Source organism: Coregonus clupeaformis, chromosome 10 (assembly GCF_020615455.1).
Source record: "Coregonus clupeaformis isolate EN_2021a chromosome 10, ASM2061545v1, whole genome shotgun sequence".
Lineage (NCBI taxonomy): Eukaryota > Metazoa > Chordata > Actinopteri > Salmoniformes > Salmonidae > Coregonus > Coregonus clupeaformis.
Window position 1 is genome coordinate 38,737,713 of NC_059201.1, and position 14,214 is coordinate 38,751,926.

The window sequence follows — 14,214 nt, forward strand, 5'->3', positions numbered from 1 at the left end:
GTTACTGGCTTCTTTGTTTGTTTACCACAGTTCAGAACAGTATTGTTGAGTAGCACAAAATATGAAACACAAGTCAGCACATTTGCCCGTTGCCGGTGGCAATCCATAGCTACATTGCCTTATCAAACTTCTAAAAGTTCTGTAGTAGCACTAGCAGGCGTAACTTATAAGATGTACCATAAATCATACCACCACCTCAATGTCACTGTGTTACAATGGGGGTACAGCAATGCAGACACACCAATAGGGAATAAGCCCCATTGCAGATCAAGGTACAATGAGTGTATAAAACATTAAGGACACCTGCTCTCCATGACATATACTGACCAGGTGAATCCAGGTGAAAACTATGATCCCTTATTGATGTCACTTGTTAAATCCACTTCAAATCAGTGTAGATGAAGGGGAGGAGACAGGTTTAAAAAATATTTTTAAGCCTTGAGACAATGATTGTGTGTGTGTGCCATTCAGAGGGTGAATGGGCAAGACAAAAGATTTAAGTGCATTTGAACAGGGTATGGTAGTAGGTGCCAGGTGCACCGGTTTGTGTCAAGAACTGCAACGCTGTTGGGTTTTTCACACTCAACAGTTTCCTGTGTGTATTAAGAATGGTCCACCACCCAAAAGACATCCAGCCAACTTCACACAATTATGGGAATCATTGGAGTCAACATGGGCCAGCATCCCTGTGGAACACTTTCGACACCTTGTAGAGTCCCTGCATTCCGATAACAAATCAGGGCACCCCCATTTTAAACACCAGGGCACCAAGTATATTGACGTGAGCACTCTGATAACCGTGAGGAATATATGAAGGATGGGTAACCCCCCCGCTAACCTGGCATTTGACTACCTAGGAAGATTGAAGCTGGCCTATGGAGACGCACGCGAGCGCACACACCCACACACACACACAACCACTCAAAGCCCTGCCAGCGTGAAGCAGCATGAAAATTTGATGTCCCTCCTCTCTCCGTGTTACTGTCATAAATATTTCATCCTTCGCTCGCCTTCCCTCTGAAGGGGTGGAGGGATAGAAGGATGAAGGGATGGGAATTGAGGTGACAGGTGTCTCATGGGATCCAAAGAAGTGGTTGTGGTGTTGAGCACACGTGTTAAAATCCTATAGTTACACTAACACATACACACGTGTGTGTGTGTGTGTGTGTGTGTGTGTGTAGACTGTGTGAAAGAGAGAGTGAGTGAGTATGTGTTGGTGTGACTACAGTATGTATGCAAGAGAATGTGTGTGCACATTTCCTTGTGCACACAGTACAGCACAGAAGAACTGTACAAGAGATACTCAAATATTATAGTCTAGTAATAGGTAGTGATTGGTAATAGATAGTTACATATCACAGTATTATTTTGGACGATGTTATATTGATACTTCGCGCAAAAACTTGGCTATTTTTTATCCTATATCTTGTTCTTTTTAAATAGTGAGTCAACATGTTTTCAGCACTTTTCTTTCCATGACTGATCAAAATTCCTTTTCTCATGCTCTCTCTTGTCCGTCTGCAGCAGACATGGTGAGCAATATGTTTGGAACATTAAATCGCAATAAAATCGCAGTATGGAATCGCAATACATATAGAATCATGAGTATCGCAATACATATCATATCGCTCCTAAGTACCATGATAATATTGTATCGTGAGGTCCCTGGCAATTCCCAGCCCTTAGTACTAAGGTACCATTTTTTACCCCTCTCCAGTTTATGCCATTGGCCAACCATGACCCATTCCTGGATTATGCCAGCCATTGGTATTAGACGACCTTTAGCGCTTCAGCTAACACCATCTATCCAGCCACCCTGTCGTCTAGCTCAGCGTTTCCCCAATCGCGGGGCCCCCCCGGGTGCACGTTTTGGTTTTTGCCCCAGCACTACACAGCTGATTAAAATAACCAACTCATCATCAAGCTTTGATTATTTGAATCAGCTGTGTAGTGCTAGGGCAAAAACCAAAACGTGCACCCAGGGGGGCCCCAGGACCGAGTTTGGGAAACCCTGCTTTTCACATGATCATATTTTTCTTTCTCTCCGTTTGGCCAACCAAATCAGAATCAGCATGTGTCTTCAGTTAGGAACTTTCGTTGGCACAGTTAATCTGGAAAAAAGGTAATCCAGGCTGGATAATCATGATTTGAGTGTGCTCCCAGTTTTTGTTTTGCAAAAGCCAGAGTCAGTGTGCTCACAGACACAAACCGACAAACAAACAAACAAACAAACACACACACAGAAGTCTGACCTGCTTCATACACTCACACCTAACACCACCCAACCCTGCTTACAGCGCTGTAGCTACAGTATGGGCAGTATAGCCATGACAACAACATCTTCAATGATTTGATAATACATGTTTTCTCCCATGAGAAAAGAACAACATAAGCGTATGATAATAAGGATGGACAGAAAGAGAGAGAGGGGTGGGGGCTAATTAAAGAAAAGAGGGGGATGAAAGAGGAGTAGTGTACAGAGATTAGTGAGAGGGGGAAAGGGGGAGAGAGAAAGATCGAGATGGGGACAGCTTTCTATAACCTTACATTAGATGAGGGCAAAGACCTTTTCAAACAATTCACTTAATAATTTAGCTTTAATGTTTTTAATAATTTTAAATGTATAACATGTATCTGTCCACTTTGTACTATACATTAAACACATTCAGGTCAATAATAGTAAACCAGGGCCAGAAATAGGAAAATACCGTAGGTAGCCAGACTTGCAAAACCCCATGGGAGTTCAACAATGCTTGGTGGAAAAATAAACTAAGTAATGTTATTATAGTCCCACACATGTTTCGTTACATGTAAGTCTGCAGTAATCCGTCATAATCATAATCCAATTTTATAGATGGAGTGATGTCTGATGTGGGCAGCATGCATGTGCTGTGTACATTAATGTGGGGGTAGGAGGATAAGCCATGTTATAATCAATCTGCCATGGCCAGGCCACCTCCCCTCCATTGTAGTGCTGCAAGATTCCCTGCCTGGGCGGAGAATGTATGGGGGAGGGTTAGGGGACAAATACAATACACTATCTGTACAGGCTAATTGAACAGTGGGAGAGAGGCACTGAGGGAGGGAGGAAGTGAGGGTGGGTGTGTGTTCAGTACCTCTGCAGTGCGGACCCTCGTCCCAGCCATCGGTACAGTCTGGAACCCCGTTGCACAGTTTGCTCATGTGGATACACAGCTCTATCCCCCCACACTGGTACTCATTGGGGGGGCACCGCGACACACGGCTGTGCGGACCTAAAACACAGACAGGGACAAAACATGATTTAGCCAGAGCTCCCCAACTGACAGCCCGATTTTATTTGGCCCCCCAAGTTTTCTGAGCAAAAATATTTTATATATATATATATATATATATATATATATATATATATATAGCTCAAAAAAAATAAAGGGAAGACAAACAACACATCCTAGATCTGAATGAATGAAATAATCTTATTAAATACTTTTTTCTTTACATAGTTGAATGTGCTGACAACAAAATCACACAAAAATTAATCAAATGGAAATCAAATTTATCAACCCATGGAGGTCTGGATTTGGAGTCACCCTCAAAATTAAAGTGGAAAACCACACTACAGGCTGATCCAACTTTGATGTAATGTCCTTAAAACAAGTCAAAATGAGGCTCAGTAGTGTGTGTGGCCTCCACGTGCCTGGATGACCTCCCTACAACGCCTGGGCATGCTCCTGATGAGGTGGCGGATGGTCTCCTGAGGGATCTCCTCCCAGACCTGGACTAAAGCATCCGCCAACTCCTGGACAGTCTGTGGTGCAACGTGGCGTTGGTGGATGGAGCGAGACATGATGTCCCAGATGTGCTCAATTGGATTCAGGTCTGGGGAACGGGCGGGCCAGTCCATAGCATCAATGCCTTCCTCTTGCAGGAACTACTGACACACTCCAGCCACATGAGGTCTAGCATTGTCTTGCATTAGGAGGAACCCAGGGCCAACCGCACCAGCATATGGTCTCACAAGGGGTCTGAGGATCTCATATCGGTACCTAATGGCAGTCAGGCTACCTCTGGCGAGCACATGGAGGGCTGTGCGGCCCCCCAAAGAAATGCCACCCCACACCATGACTGACCCACCGTCAAACCGGTCATGCTGGAGGATGTTGCAGGCAGCAGAACGTTCTCCACGGCGTCTCCAGACTCTGTCACGTCTGTCACATGTGCTCAGTGTGAACCTGCTTACATCTGTGAAGAGCACAGGGCGCCAGTGGCGAATTTGCCAATCTTGGTGTTCTCTGGCAAATGCCAAACGTCCTGCACGGTGTTGGGCTGTAAGCACAACCCCCACCTGTGGACGTCGGGCCCTCATACCACCCTCATGGAGTCTGTTTCTGACCGTTTGAGCAGACACATGCACATTTGTGGCCTGCTGGAGGTCATTTTACAGGGCTCTGGCAGTGCTCCTCCTGCTCCTCCTTGCACAAAGGTGGAGGTAGTGGCCCTGCTGCTGGGTTGTTGCCCTCCTACGGCCTCCTCCACGTCTCCTGATGTACTGGCCTGTCTCCTGGTAGCGCCTCCATGCTCTGGACACTACGCTGACAGACACAGCAAACCTTCTTGCCACAGCTCGCATTAATGTGCCATCCTGGATGAGCTGCACTACCTGAGCCACTTGTGTGGGTTGTAGACTCCGTCTCATGCTACCACTAGAGTGAAAGCACCGCCAGCATTCAAAAGTGACCAAAACATCAGCCAGGAAGCATAGGAACTGAGAAGTGGTCTGTGGTCACCACCTGCAGAACCACTTCTTTATTGGGGGTCTCTTGCTAATTGCCTATAATTTCCACCTGTTGTCTATTCCATTTGCACAACAGCATGTGACATTTATTGTCAAATCAGTGTTGCTTCCTAAGTGGACAGTTTGATTTCACAGAAGTGTGATTGACTTGGAGTTACATTGTGTTGTTTAAGTGTTCCCTTTATTTTTTTGAGCAGTATATATTTTATTGTTAGACATAAAAGACCGTAAAAACGGCAGCAAATCAGCTCCATGTGATTTTAATTTTGGAAATCTGTTCCAAAATATTCCCACGCATAATAGAGAGATTGTATACAAATGTAAGCAAGGTTTGAAATGATCATGTTTTAGTCAAATATTTTATCTGTTTGGGCTTCTTGCGGTCAATTTGCAGTCTACAAATTATTTCAAATTATATTCCAGCTGACCATCCGCTCAAGAAGCCTGCGGCTGAATCTAGTTGATGATCCCTGATTTAGACCAACAGTAAAAAGCAGAATAGCGGAGGTACTTTTCTTAGAACATTAAAATTGCACTGAACAAAGCCACAAAGGCCTGTACTGCACCTTTTCAATGAATCTCTTCTATCCCTCCTCTCCTTCCCCATCTATCGTTGTTGTAGTGTTCTACCACAACTCTTCCTTCAAACGCCATCACATCATCCTGATTCTATATACAGATGTGCCCTGTGCAGCAGTTTTAGACACAGGTTCAACCACAGAGAAACGTGTACAACTCTTGGGGAATAAACAGTGAACCGGTGTCTAAGAGTCTGCTTTGTCAGGGCACAGCAGGGGGAAGTGCAAACACATCATTACCCTGGTTGGGATTGGCCAATTTACTTATCCACACACACAACTACACCAGAAGGACAACAATTATACCAGACTACAGCTCTGGTCAGTGTGAAGTTGGTGGCATGACAACGTACTGTATGCTGAGACAGGGAAGCAGAGGATGGGTTAAACCAATGGGAAATGTGAGCAGGAAGTTAGACTGTAGGTCAGAGTTTCTTGGTCCTGGGGACCCACATGGGTGCACTATTTGTTCTAGCCCAGCACTAAGGCTACACACCAGATTCAATTGATCATCTAACCAAGTCCTTGATTAACTGAATCAGGTGTGTTGTTGCTGGGCAGGAACAAAACAGTGCACCACAGTAGGTCCCCAGGACCAGGATGAGGAAGCCCTGCTGTAGTTCAAAAGGGCCTGGTCGAGAATGCTACACTCTCCAAAACGTTCATCTGCATGGCTCTATTTAATATAAATCTGTTTAAAGGCTAATCGTCTTCTTATTAGAGTACTTAGGGCCTCAGCCAAACTCCTGCCCAGGGCTGCCCAGCCAGAGTAGACTAGACCAGACCAGGGCTTTGCCTACAAGTGGGACTCAGTGAATGACTCAGCAGATTATATTTGGAACTCCAGGCCAACCACGCCACGCCAGCCGACTGACTGTTCCCTAGGTCAAGCCAATCTTTCAGTCTGTCCATCTCCCCAATCCTCCTCCTTTTGGAGTTTTATTGGCTGAAAGACTTTTCAATGTGAATTTGTTGCTGAACAGAGCTTATGATTTTATTTACTACACTAATGCATATTAGAATATATAAATATATATATGTTAAATTAAAGTAGGATGCAGTAAAATGTTTTCCTAGGTTGTTTGCTATGCTAAAGCTGTAACTATGGCAATGTCTAGACTTGAAAGTTCATGCAGCTATTGTATTCTGATCATGGAATTCCGAACATGTCATGCGTCTACACCTACATTTAAAATGTGTCTACCGTGTCCACATTGTGTTCGAATTCCAAACGGTGGAACAGGTTAAATCTGATAATCACACAACAACAACTTTATGGCGGTAGCAACTCCTGTAGCTAACTAGCCAGCTAACCGCTGTAGCTAGCCAGCAAGCTAGCTATCAAAGCTAAATAAGTTTTCTGGCTAGCATTTATGAAGCCATCAAACACATTCCTCACATGCTAGGAATGTATTTCCTCCAACGTTTGATGAAAAAAGGTGCCTCTCGCTCCTAAAAACACACGTTTTCTGACTTGTGGACGAAGTGCTGATGACGTCGCCCACTGTATGCGCTTTCGTCAGCCTGATTGCGTCCAGACTGAAGAGAAATCAGCTCACAACCACTTCCTGAGGTGGTTAACCAGATCTGAACACAATCCGACCACGATACGACTTTTCTAGACCAGTCTTTTCAATGTGATCTTCATATTCTGATAGCAGAAGTTGCACGTAAGTGTCAAGTGTAGACACGGCCTATGTGCTGTACACTGCTTTGATGTTGTTGCGCAACACTGAAATGGTGTTGCTGTGCCTGTTATTTGTATGAAATCATTGTTTGTGCAAGTGAAGCATCATGTTTGGTGCGTGCTCGTAAATCTGGGGCAAAAACGTAAAGTCCCGGGTGGCAGGCTGCATCATCTATTTTTCTCTGAGTCACCCAGACAGATTGGATGGATGGACCTCTCCTGTTAGTCCCTCTCCAAGATTCAGTGCCTTTACACAATACCATGGACATTGCCTGGGCTTACATGGGGGAGTTCAAGGAATACGTAACAAACATCAGCTTATGGCCTCAAAAACAAAGTTTGCTAACCTTGTAGAACGGGGGAGTGAGTTTGTACTGATAATTATGGCTAATTGGTCCATATTTTCAAACTGCAAACCGAATGCAAGCATAACTCCTGCTAACTGCTAATTAGATGCAAGATGAGCCTTCACTGTAACTTAATGCCAGCCTTGGAGATCTGTAAGTGTTGCCCAAGAGTAGCATTCTATGATTAGTAACACTTCAAGGGGAAACATTTGTTTACAGACACGAGTAAAATGTTCCTCCTCATTGAATGATATTTTGCAGGATCTTTCAGATGTAAATGAGAGTCTGTGGGGTGCAGAGCAGGAGAAGTCTGGAACTGAACGCTCCCTTCTCTTAGGGGTCCATTGCTCTCCGCCCACATGAAAAACCAAACTGTTGGTCTTGGCAATCTCTCTCCCCCATCCCTATCCCCCTCCCTCACTCTCATTCTCTACCTCCCCCATCGCTCCCTTTTCTAACATCTGCTGACCCATTTAAAAATAATATACAACAGGGGGCAGAACGTGGGGAGAAAAGAGGGATGAAGAAAGGTAAATGGAGTGTGAGGCAAAGAGGTAGAAAAGCAAAAGAGAGAAAGCAAGAGAAAGAGAGAGAGTGGGAGAAAGAGAAAAAGGATAAAGAGGAGGGGGGAAAGGGATCACCTCATGCACAGTAAGCCGAGTGAGCACCACAAGGCTCCATTCTAAAGTTAGCTGGCAGGGCTTTGGTGGAAAACGCACTGCTAATGTGAATCAGACAGCCTCTTATTTAACATTCCTCGGTTGGGAAGAACCAGGTTAGAGAAACCCAGGCAGACAGGAAAACCAGAGCTCATTCTCTCATCAGGACTCATCAGTAAAACGGTTGAACTGTTTTTAACACTAAAAGTGTTTAACACCAACTATTTTCTCTTAATTTCTGTGACTATTACAAAATCACAGTTGGCTTTCAAATGACACTGGCCAAAGGGTATCTGTAGTTTTCAATTAGTCTTTGGCTCGGCCCTAGACACATGCGAACACGCACACGAAATGAGGTGGGACCAGATGAGAAGAAGTTTAAGGGAGAAATAGGGTGAATTAAAATAATCCTGGTGTGTCCATCAGCATGACTCTGTTGGGCTGTCTTTGTGATAATGCCATGAGGTCGGTGGTGGCGTGGTGACTATACTTTTCCTCTGGAGCCTGGTGGAGGACTGAGGGATCTATGACTAAAGAAGTGCCATAGAGTTTCCCATGCAGGTTAGAGAGAGGCCTTTACCAGTGAAGGTCAAGATGTTACCATAGACGTCATAGAGTCAGCTACATTAAACACCTTGGGCCTCATTTATAAACGTTACATACGTACAAAATATACCCCAAAACAAGCATGCACCAATATTCACACAAATGTTGGCATTTATAAAAACTGAACTTGACGTGAGAATGTGCTTACCTCAACCCAAACTTTAGACCATGTGTAGGCCTATGCACAATTCCTTGTGGTTAAAGTATTGCATTGCATTGCATTGCAAGCAGGCAAGTAATATTTTGTGCAAATGCGGAGATATGATGACAGGCTTATTCATAAAAACAGGAAAATACACTGAACAAAAAGAAATGCAACAATTTCAAAGATTTTACTGAGTTACAGTTCAAATAAGGAAATCAGTCAATTGAAATAAATTCCATAGGCCTTAATCTTTGAATTTCACAAGGCTGGGAATACAGATATGCCTCTGTTGGTCACAGATACCTTTAAAAAAATTAGGGGTGTGGATCAGAAAACCAATCAGTATATGCAGAACGACATCTCCTTCGCATAGAGTTTATCTGGCTGTTGATTGTGGCCTGAGGAATGTTGTCCCACTCCTCTTCAAAGGCTGTGTGAAGTTGCTGGATATTGTCGGGAACTGGAACACGCCGTCGTACACGTCGAGCCAGAGCATCCCAAACAGGCTCAATGGGTGACATGTCTGGTGAGTATGCAGGCCAGGGAAGAACTGGGACATTTAACTTCTAGGAATTGTGTACAGATCCTTGCGACATGGGGCCGTGCATGATCCTGCTGAAACATTTACATTTGAGTCATTTAGCAGACGCTCTTATCCAGAGCGACTTAAAGTTAAGTGAGTGCATACATTATTATTTATTTTTTCATACTGGCCCCCCGTGGGAATCAAACCCAAAACCCTGGCGTTGCAAGCGCTATGCTCTACCAACTGAGCTACACGGGGCCCTACACATGAGGTGATGGCGGCGGATGAATGGCACGACAATGGGCATCAGGATCTCGTCACGGTATCTCTGTGCATTCAAATTGCCATCGATAAAATGCAATTGTGTTCGTTGTCCATAGCTTATGCCTGCCCATACTACAACCCCACCGCCAACATGGGGCACTTTGTTCACAGTGTTGACATCAGCAAACCGCTCACCCACACGACGCCATACACGCTTTCTGCCATCTGCCCGGTACAGTTGAAACCGGGATTCATCTGTGAAGAGCACACTTCTCCAGTGTGCCAGTGGCCATCGAAGGTGAGCATTTGCCCACTGAAGTCGGTTACGGCGCTGAACTGAAGTCAGGTCAAGACCCTAGTGAGGACGACGAGCACGCAGATGAGCTTTCCTGAGACCATTTCTGACAGTTTGTGCAGAAATTCTTCGGTTGTGCAAAGCCACAGTTTCATCAGCTGTCCGGGTGGCTAGTCTCAGACAATCACGCAGGTGAAGAAGCCGGATGTGGAGTTCTTGGGCTGGCGTGGTTACACGTGGTCTGCCAAATTCTCTAAAACGACATTGGAGGCGGCTTATAGTAGAGAAATGAACAGTCAATTATCTGGCAATAGCGCTGGTGGACATTCCTGCAGTCAGCATGCCAATTGCACACTCTTTCCAAACTTGAGACATCTGTGGCATTGTGTTGTGACACAAAACTGCACATTTTAGAGTGGACTTTTATTGTCCCCAGCACAAGGTGCACCTGTGTAATGATCAGGCTGTTTAATAAGAGTCTTGATATGCCACTCCTGTCAGGTGGATGGATTATCTTGGCAATGGAGAAATGCTCACTATCAGAGATGTAAACACATTCTGTGCAGAACATTTGAGAGAAATAAGCTTTGTGTGCATATGGAACATTTCTAGGATCTTTTATTTCAGCTCATGAAACATGGGACCAACACTTTACATGTTGCATTTATATTTTTATTAAGTGTCATGGAATTTTGGATGACTAATTGGCCAGCCAAATGATCGCAGTCACTGTAATAACTGTTTGAATAGCAAAATAATAAAATACATGTTTTCCTCTTCCCCGCTCCTGACTGCATGTGCTGGAATTTAAACAGAATTCATAGAACGGGCATCCCATTCAAGTAAGTGATTGCATAATGGATGGACTGGTGGCCATTGTGAGTGTACTCAGAGCAATGTATTTAGAGAGTTGAGTTTTCTGCAGTATGATGCATTTACATGACACTTCAACATTCTACGGCAGCCATGTTAGCTGTCCATTGACATTACATGGGGAATATTTAAACCATAGAGCATAGTGATCCTAAAAACCCTCAAAGTTCCAGAATGGGGTGAAAATGGCAGCCATATTGGTCAGGGAGAAATCCAAACCAGTCAAATTGGAATGAATGGCAGTAGAGGCATAATCCTGATTTTACTTATGCAGGAAAATAAAGTTAAATGTGATATTCGAATCCAGGCTCTGTCATAGCCGGCCGCGACCGGGAGACCCATGGGGCGGTGCACAATTGGCCCAGCGTCGTCCAGGGTATGGGAGGGAATGGCCGGCAGGGATGTAGCTCAGTTGTGGGTTCGATTCCCACGGGGGGCCAGTATGAAATAAAATTTTAAAAATAATGTATGCACTCACTAACTGTAAGTCGCTCTGGATAAGAGCGTCTGCTAAATGACTAAAATTTTAATGCAATAACATCAGAAATTGTGTAATATAATTATTGTCAACCTAAAATATTGTCATATAATTATAAAATGCCGTTTATAGGGGTTTTATACCCATTTCTGGTATAAATAGCCCTATAAATAGTGCTTCATTCTATAGCTAGAGGACTCCTGATATTTTCAGGAGTATATATTTTTTGTCTTTTTCTGTGTGGTCTAGTACTGTCTTTTTGCCAGCTAAGGCCATCTACTTTAAGGGCTGCCTGTCTTCCCAGTGGCCAACTTGGTATGTGAACTGCTGACTGCTCATAATTTGCAGATAGTTGTTGACACATCAACCAGGATCAAGTGGCACGGCAATCTGTGACTTATTTTTGGTAATCAGTGGCAGTATTGGAGTGTATATAACCAGCTTCTCAGGTTCCATCTCAGGAATGAAAGAGAGGAAGGCTCCACACCACTCTCACTTGAGTATCTTACCTAATTATTTACAGATTGTCTAATTTTGCCCTTTTGTAGCTTTGTCAACTATGTGCGTGTTTCTATACCTGTTCGCACCTCTCCCTGTAGGCTTTAGACGCTCCCCACCCCTTGGCTGCAACCCTTCTAATTTAGTGTACCCTGCACGCACAACCCATGTGGAATTCCGGGTCTCTGTCAGCATTTGGAACTGCCGATCTGCGGTCAAGAATGCCGAGTTCATCTCAGCCTATGCTGCCCTTCAGTCCATTTACTTTTTGGCCCTGACGGAGACATGGATCACCCCAGAGAACACTGCTACTCCAGCTGCTCTTTCTTCATCTGACTAGCTTTACTAGAGGCTACTCGCCTACTAATCTCACTGCAACCCCCCTCCAGGTCTCTGATCACTACTTAGTTTCCTTTTCTGTCTCCCTTTCCTCCAACCCTAACCACTCAGCCCCTACCCAGATGGTCATGCGCCGTCGCAATCGTCACTCTCTCTCCCCCACTACTCTCTCCTCCTCTATCCTATCATCGCTGTCCCCTTTCCTCCTGGCCGGCTCGGCCCTCCCCTCCTGCTCCGTGGCTGAGTGACTCATTGCGAGCTTACAGAACAGGGCTGCGGGCAGCTGAGCGAAAATAGAAGGAAACTCAACTTCCGGAGGACCTATCATCCTTTCACTCCATCCTCTCTACCTTCTCTTTCTCTGTAGACACTTTCTACCACTGTAAATGTCAAGCTTCTGCCTCTAATCCTAGGAAACTATTTTCCACCTTCTCCTCCCTCCTTAATCCTCCATCTCCCTACGGACCACTTTGCCAACCACTTTGAAAAAAAGGTTGACGACATCCGCTACTCATTCACTCAGCCTATTGAGTCCGCTGGTCTCACACAGAACTACCCTATGCCTCTTTCTCCCCTCTCTCTCCAGATGGGCTCCTGCGACTAGTGAGGTCTGGCCGCCCGACAACCTGCCTACTCGATCCCATCCCCTCCTCCCTTCGCTAGACCATCCCCAGAGACCTTCTCCCATTCCTCACATCCCTCATCAACTCATCCCTGACCACTGGCTGCGTCCCCTCTGACTTCAAAATGGCACGTGTTACCAACACTCGACTCATCTGACATCAAAAACTATAGACCTATATCCCTTCTTTCTTTTCTTTCCAAAACACTTGAGCGTGCTGTATCTGATCAACTTTCTCGTTATCTCTCTCAGAACGATCTTCTTGACCTTAACCAGTCAGGCTTCAAGACGGGTCACTCAACCGAGACTGTTCGTCTCTGTGTCACGGAGGCTCTCTGCACCTCCAAAGCTAACTCTCTCCTCCGTTCTCATCCTCCTAGATCTATCCACTGCCTTCGACACCATGAACCATCAGATCCTTCTCTCCACCCTCTCAGGGCTGGACGTCTCAGGCTATGCACACTCTTGGATTGCATCTTACCTGGCAGGCCACTCCTACCAGGTGACGTGGAGAGGATCTGTGTCTGCACCACATACTCTCACTACTGGTGTCCCCCAGGGCTCGGTTCTAGGCCCGCTCTTCTCTCTATACACCAAGTCACTCAGCTCCGTCATATCCTCACATGGTCTCTCCTATCATTGCCATGCGGATGACACTGAACTACTTTTCTCCTGAACTACCCAGGTGGCGACACGCATCTCTGGTTGCCTGGCAGATATCTCAACTTGGATGTCGGCCCACCACCTCAAGCTCAACAAGACGGAACTGCTCTTCCTCCCGGGGAAGGCCTGCCCGCTCAAAGACCTCTTGATCATGGTTGACAACTCCACAGTGTTGCCCTCCCAGAGTGCATAGAACCTTGGCGTGACCCTGGACAACACCCTGTTGTTCTCTGCAAACATCAAAGCAGTGACCTACTCCTGCAGGTTAATGCTCTACAATATCTGTAGAGTACAACCCTACCTCACACAGAAAGCGGCGCAGGTCCTCATCCAGGCACTTGTCCTATCCCGTCTGGACTACTGCAACTCGCTGTTGGCTGGGCTCCCCGCTTGTGTCAAACCCCTGCAACTTATTCATAAAGCAGCAACCCAACTGGTTTTCAACCTTCCCATGTTCTGTCACCCCGCTCCTCTGCACACTCTACTGGCTTCCAGTAGAAGCTCGCATCCACTACAAGACCATGGTGCTTACCTATGGAACAGCAAGAGGAACTGCCCCTCCCTACCTTCAGGCTATGCGCAAACCCTACACCAACCCTAGAACTCCATTCTGCCACCTCAGGTCTCTTGGCCCTCCCACCCCTACGGGAGGGCAGCTCCCACTCATCCCAGTCCAAGCTCTACTCTGTCCTGGCACCTCAATGGTGGAACCAGCTTCCCCCTGAAGCTAGGACAGCAGAGTCCCTGCCCATCTTCTGAAAACATCTGAAACCCTACCAGTATCAAGTAACAATATTTTTAGTATGTAAAGAGAGAAAAAATATCAATAAAACTAAGTAGTGAATCTCACTTGACTAGCA

The 14,214-nt window shown here is 45.5% G+C and overlaps 1 protein-coding gene across 1 annotated transcript in view; it reads right to left on the reverse strand.

Annotated features, from left to right (window-relative positions):
* Positions 1-14,214, reverse strand: part of LOC121575193 (low-density lipoprotein receptor-related protein 1) — a gene marked incomplete at its 3' end in the record, with an annotated part of 186,081 nt that overhangs the window by 107,830 nt on the left and 64,037 nt on the right. The window contains 1 exon segment of the mRNA XM_045223015.1: positions 3,117-3,254. Within this exon segment, the coding sequence (XP_045078950.1) occupies positions 3,117-3,254 (138 nt within the window).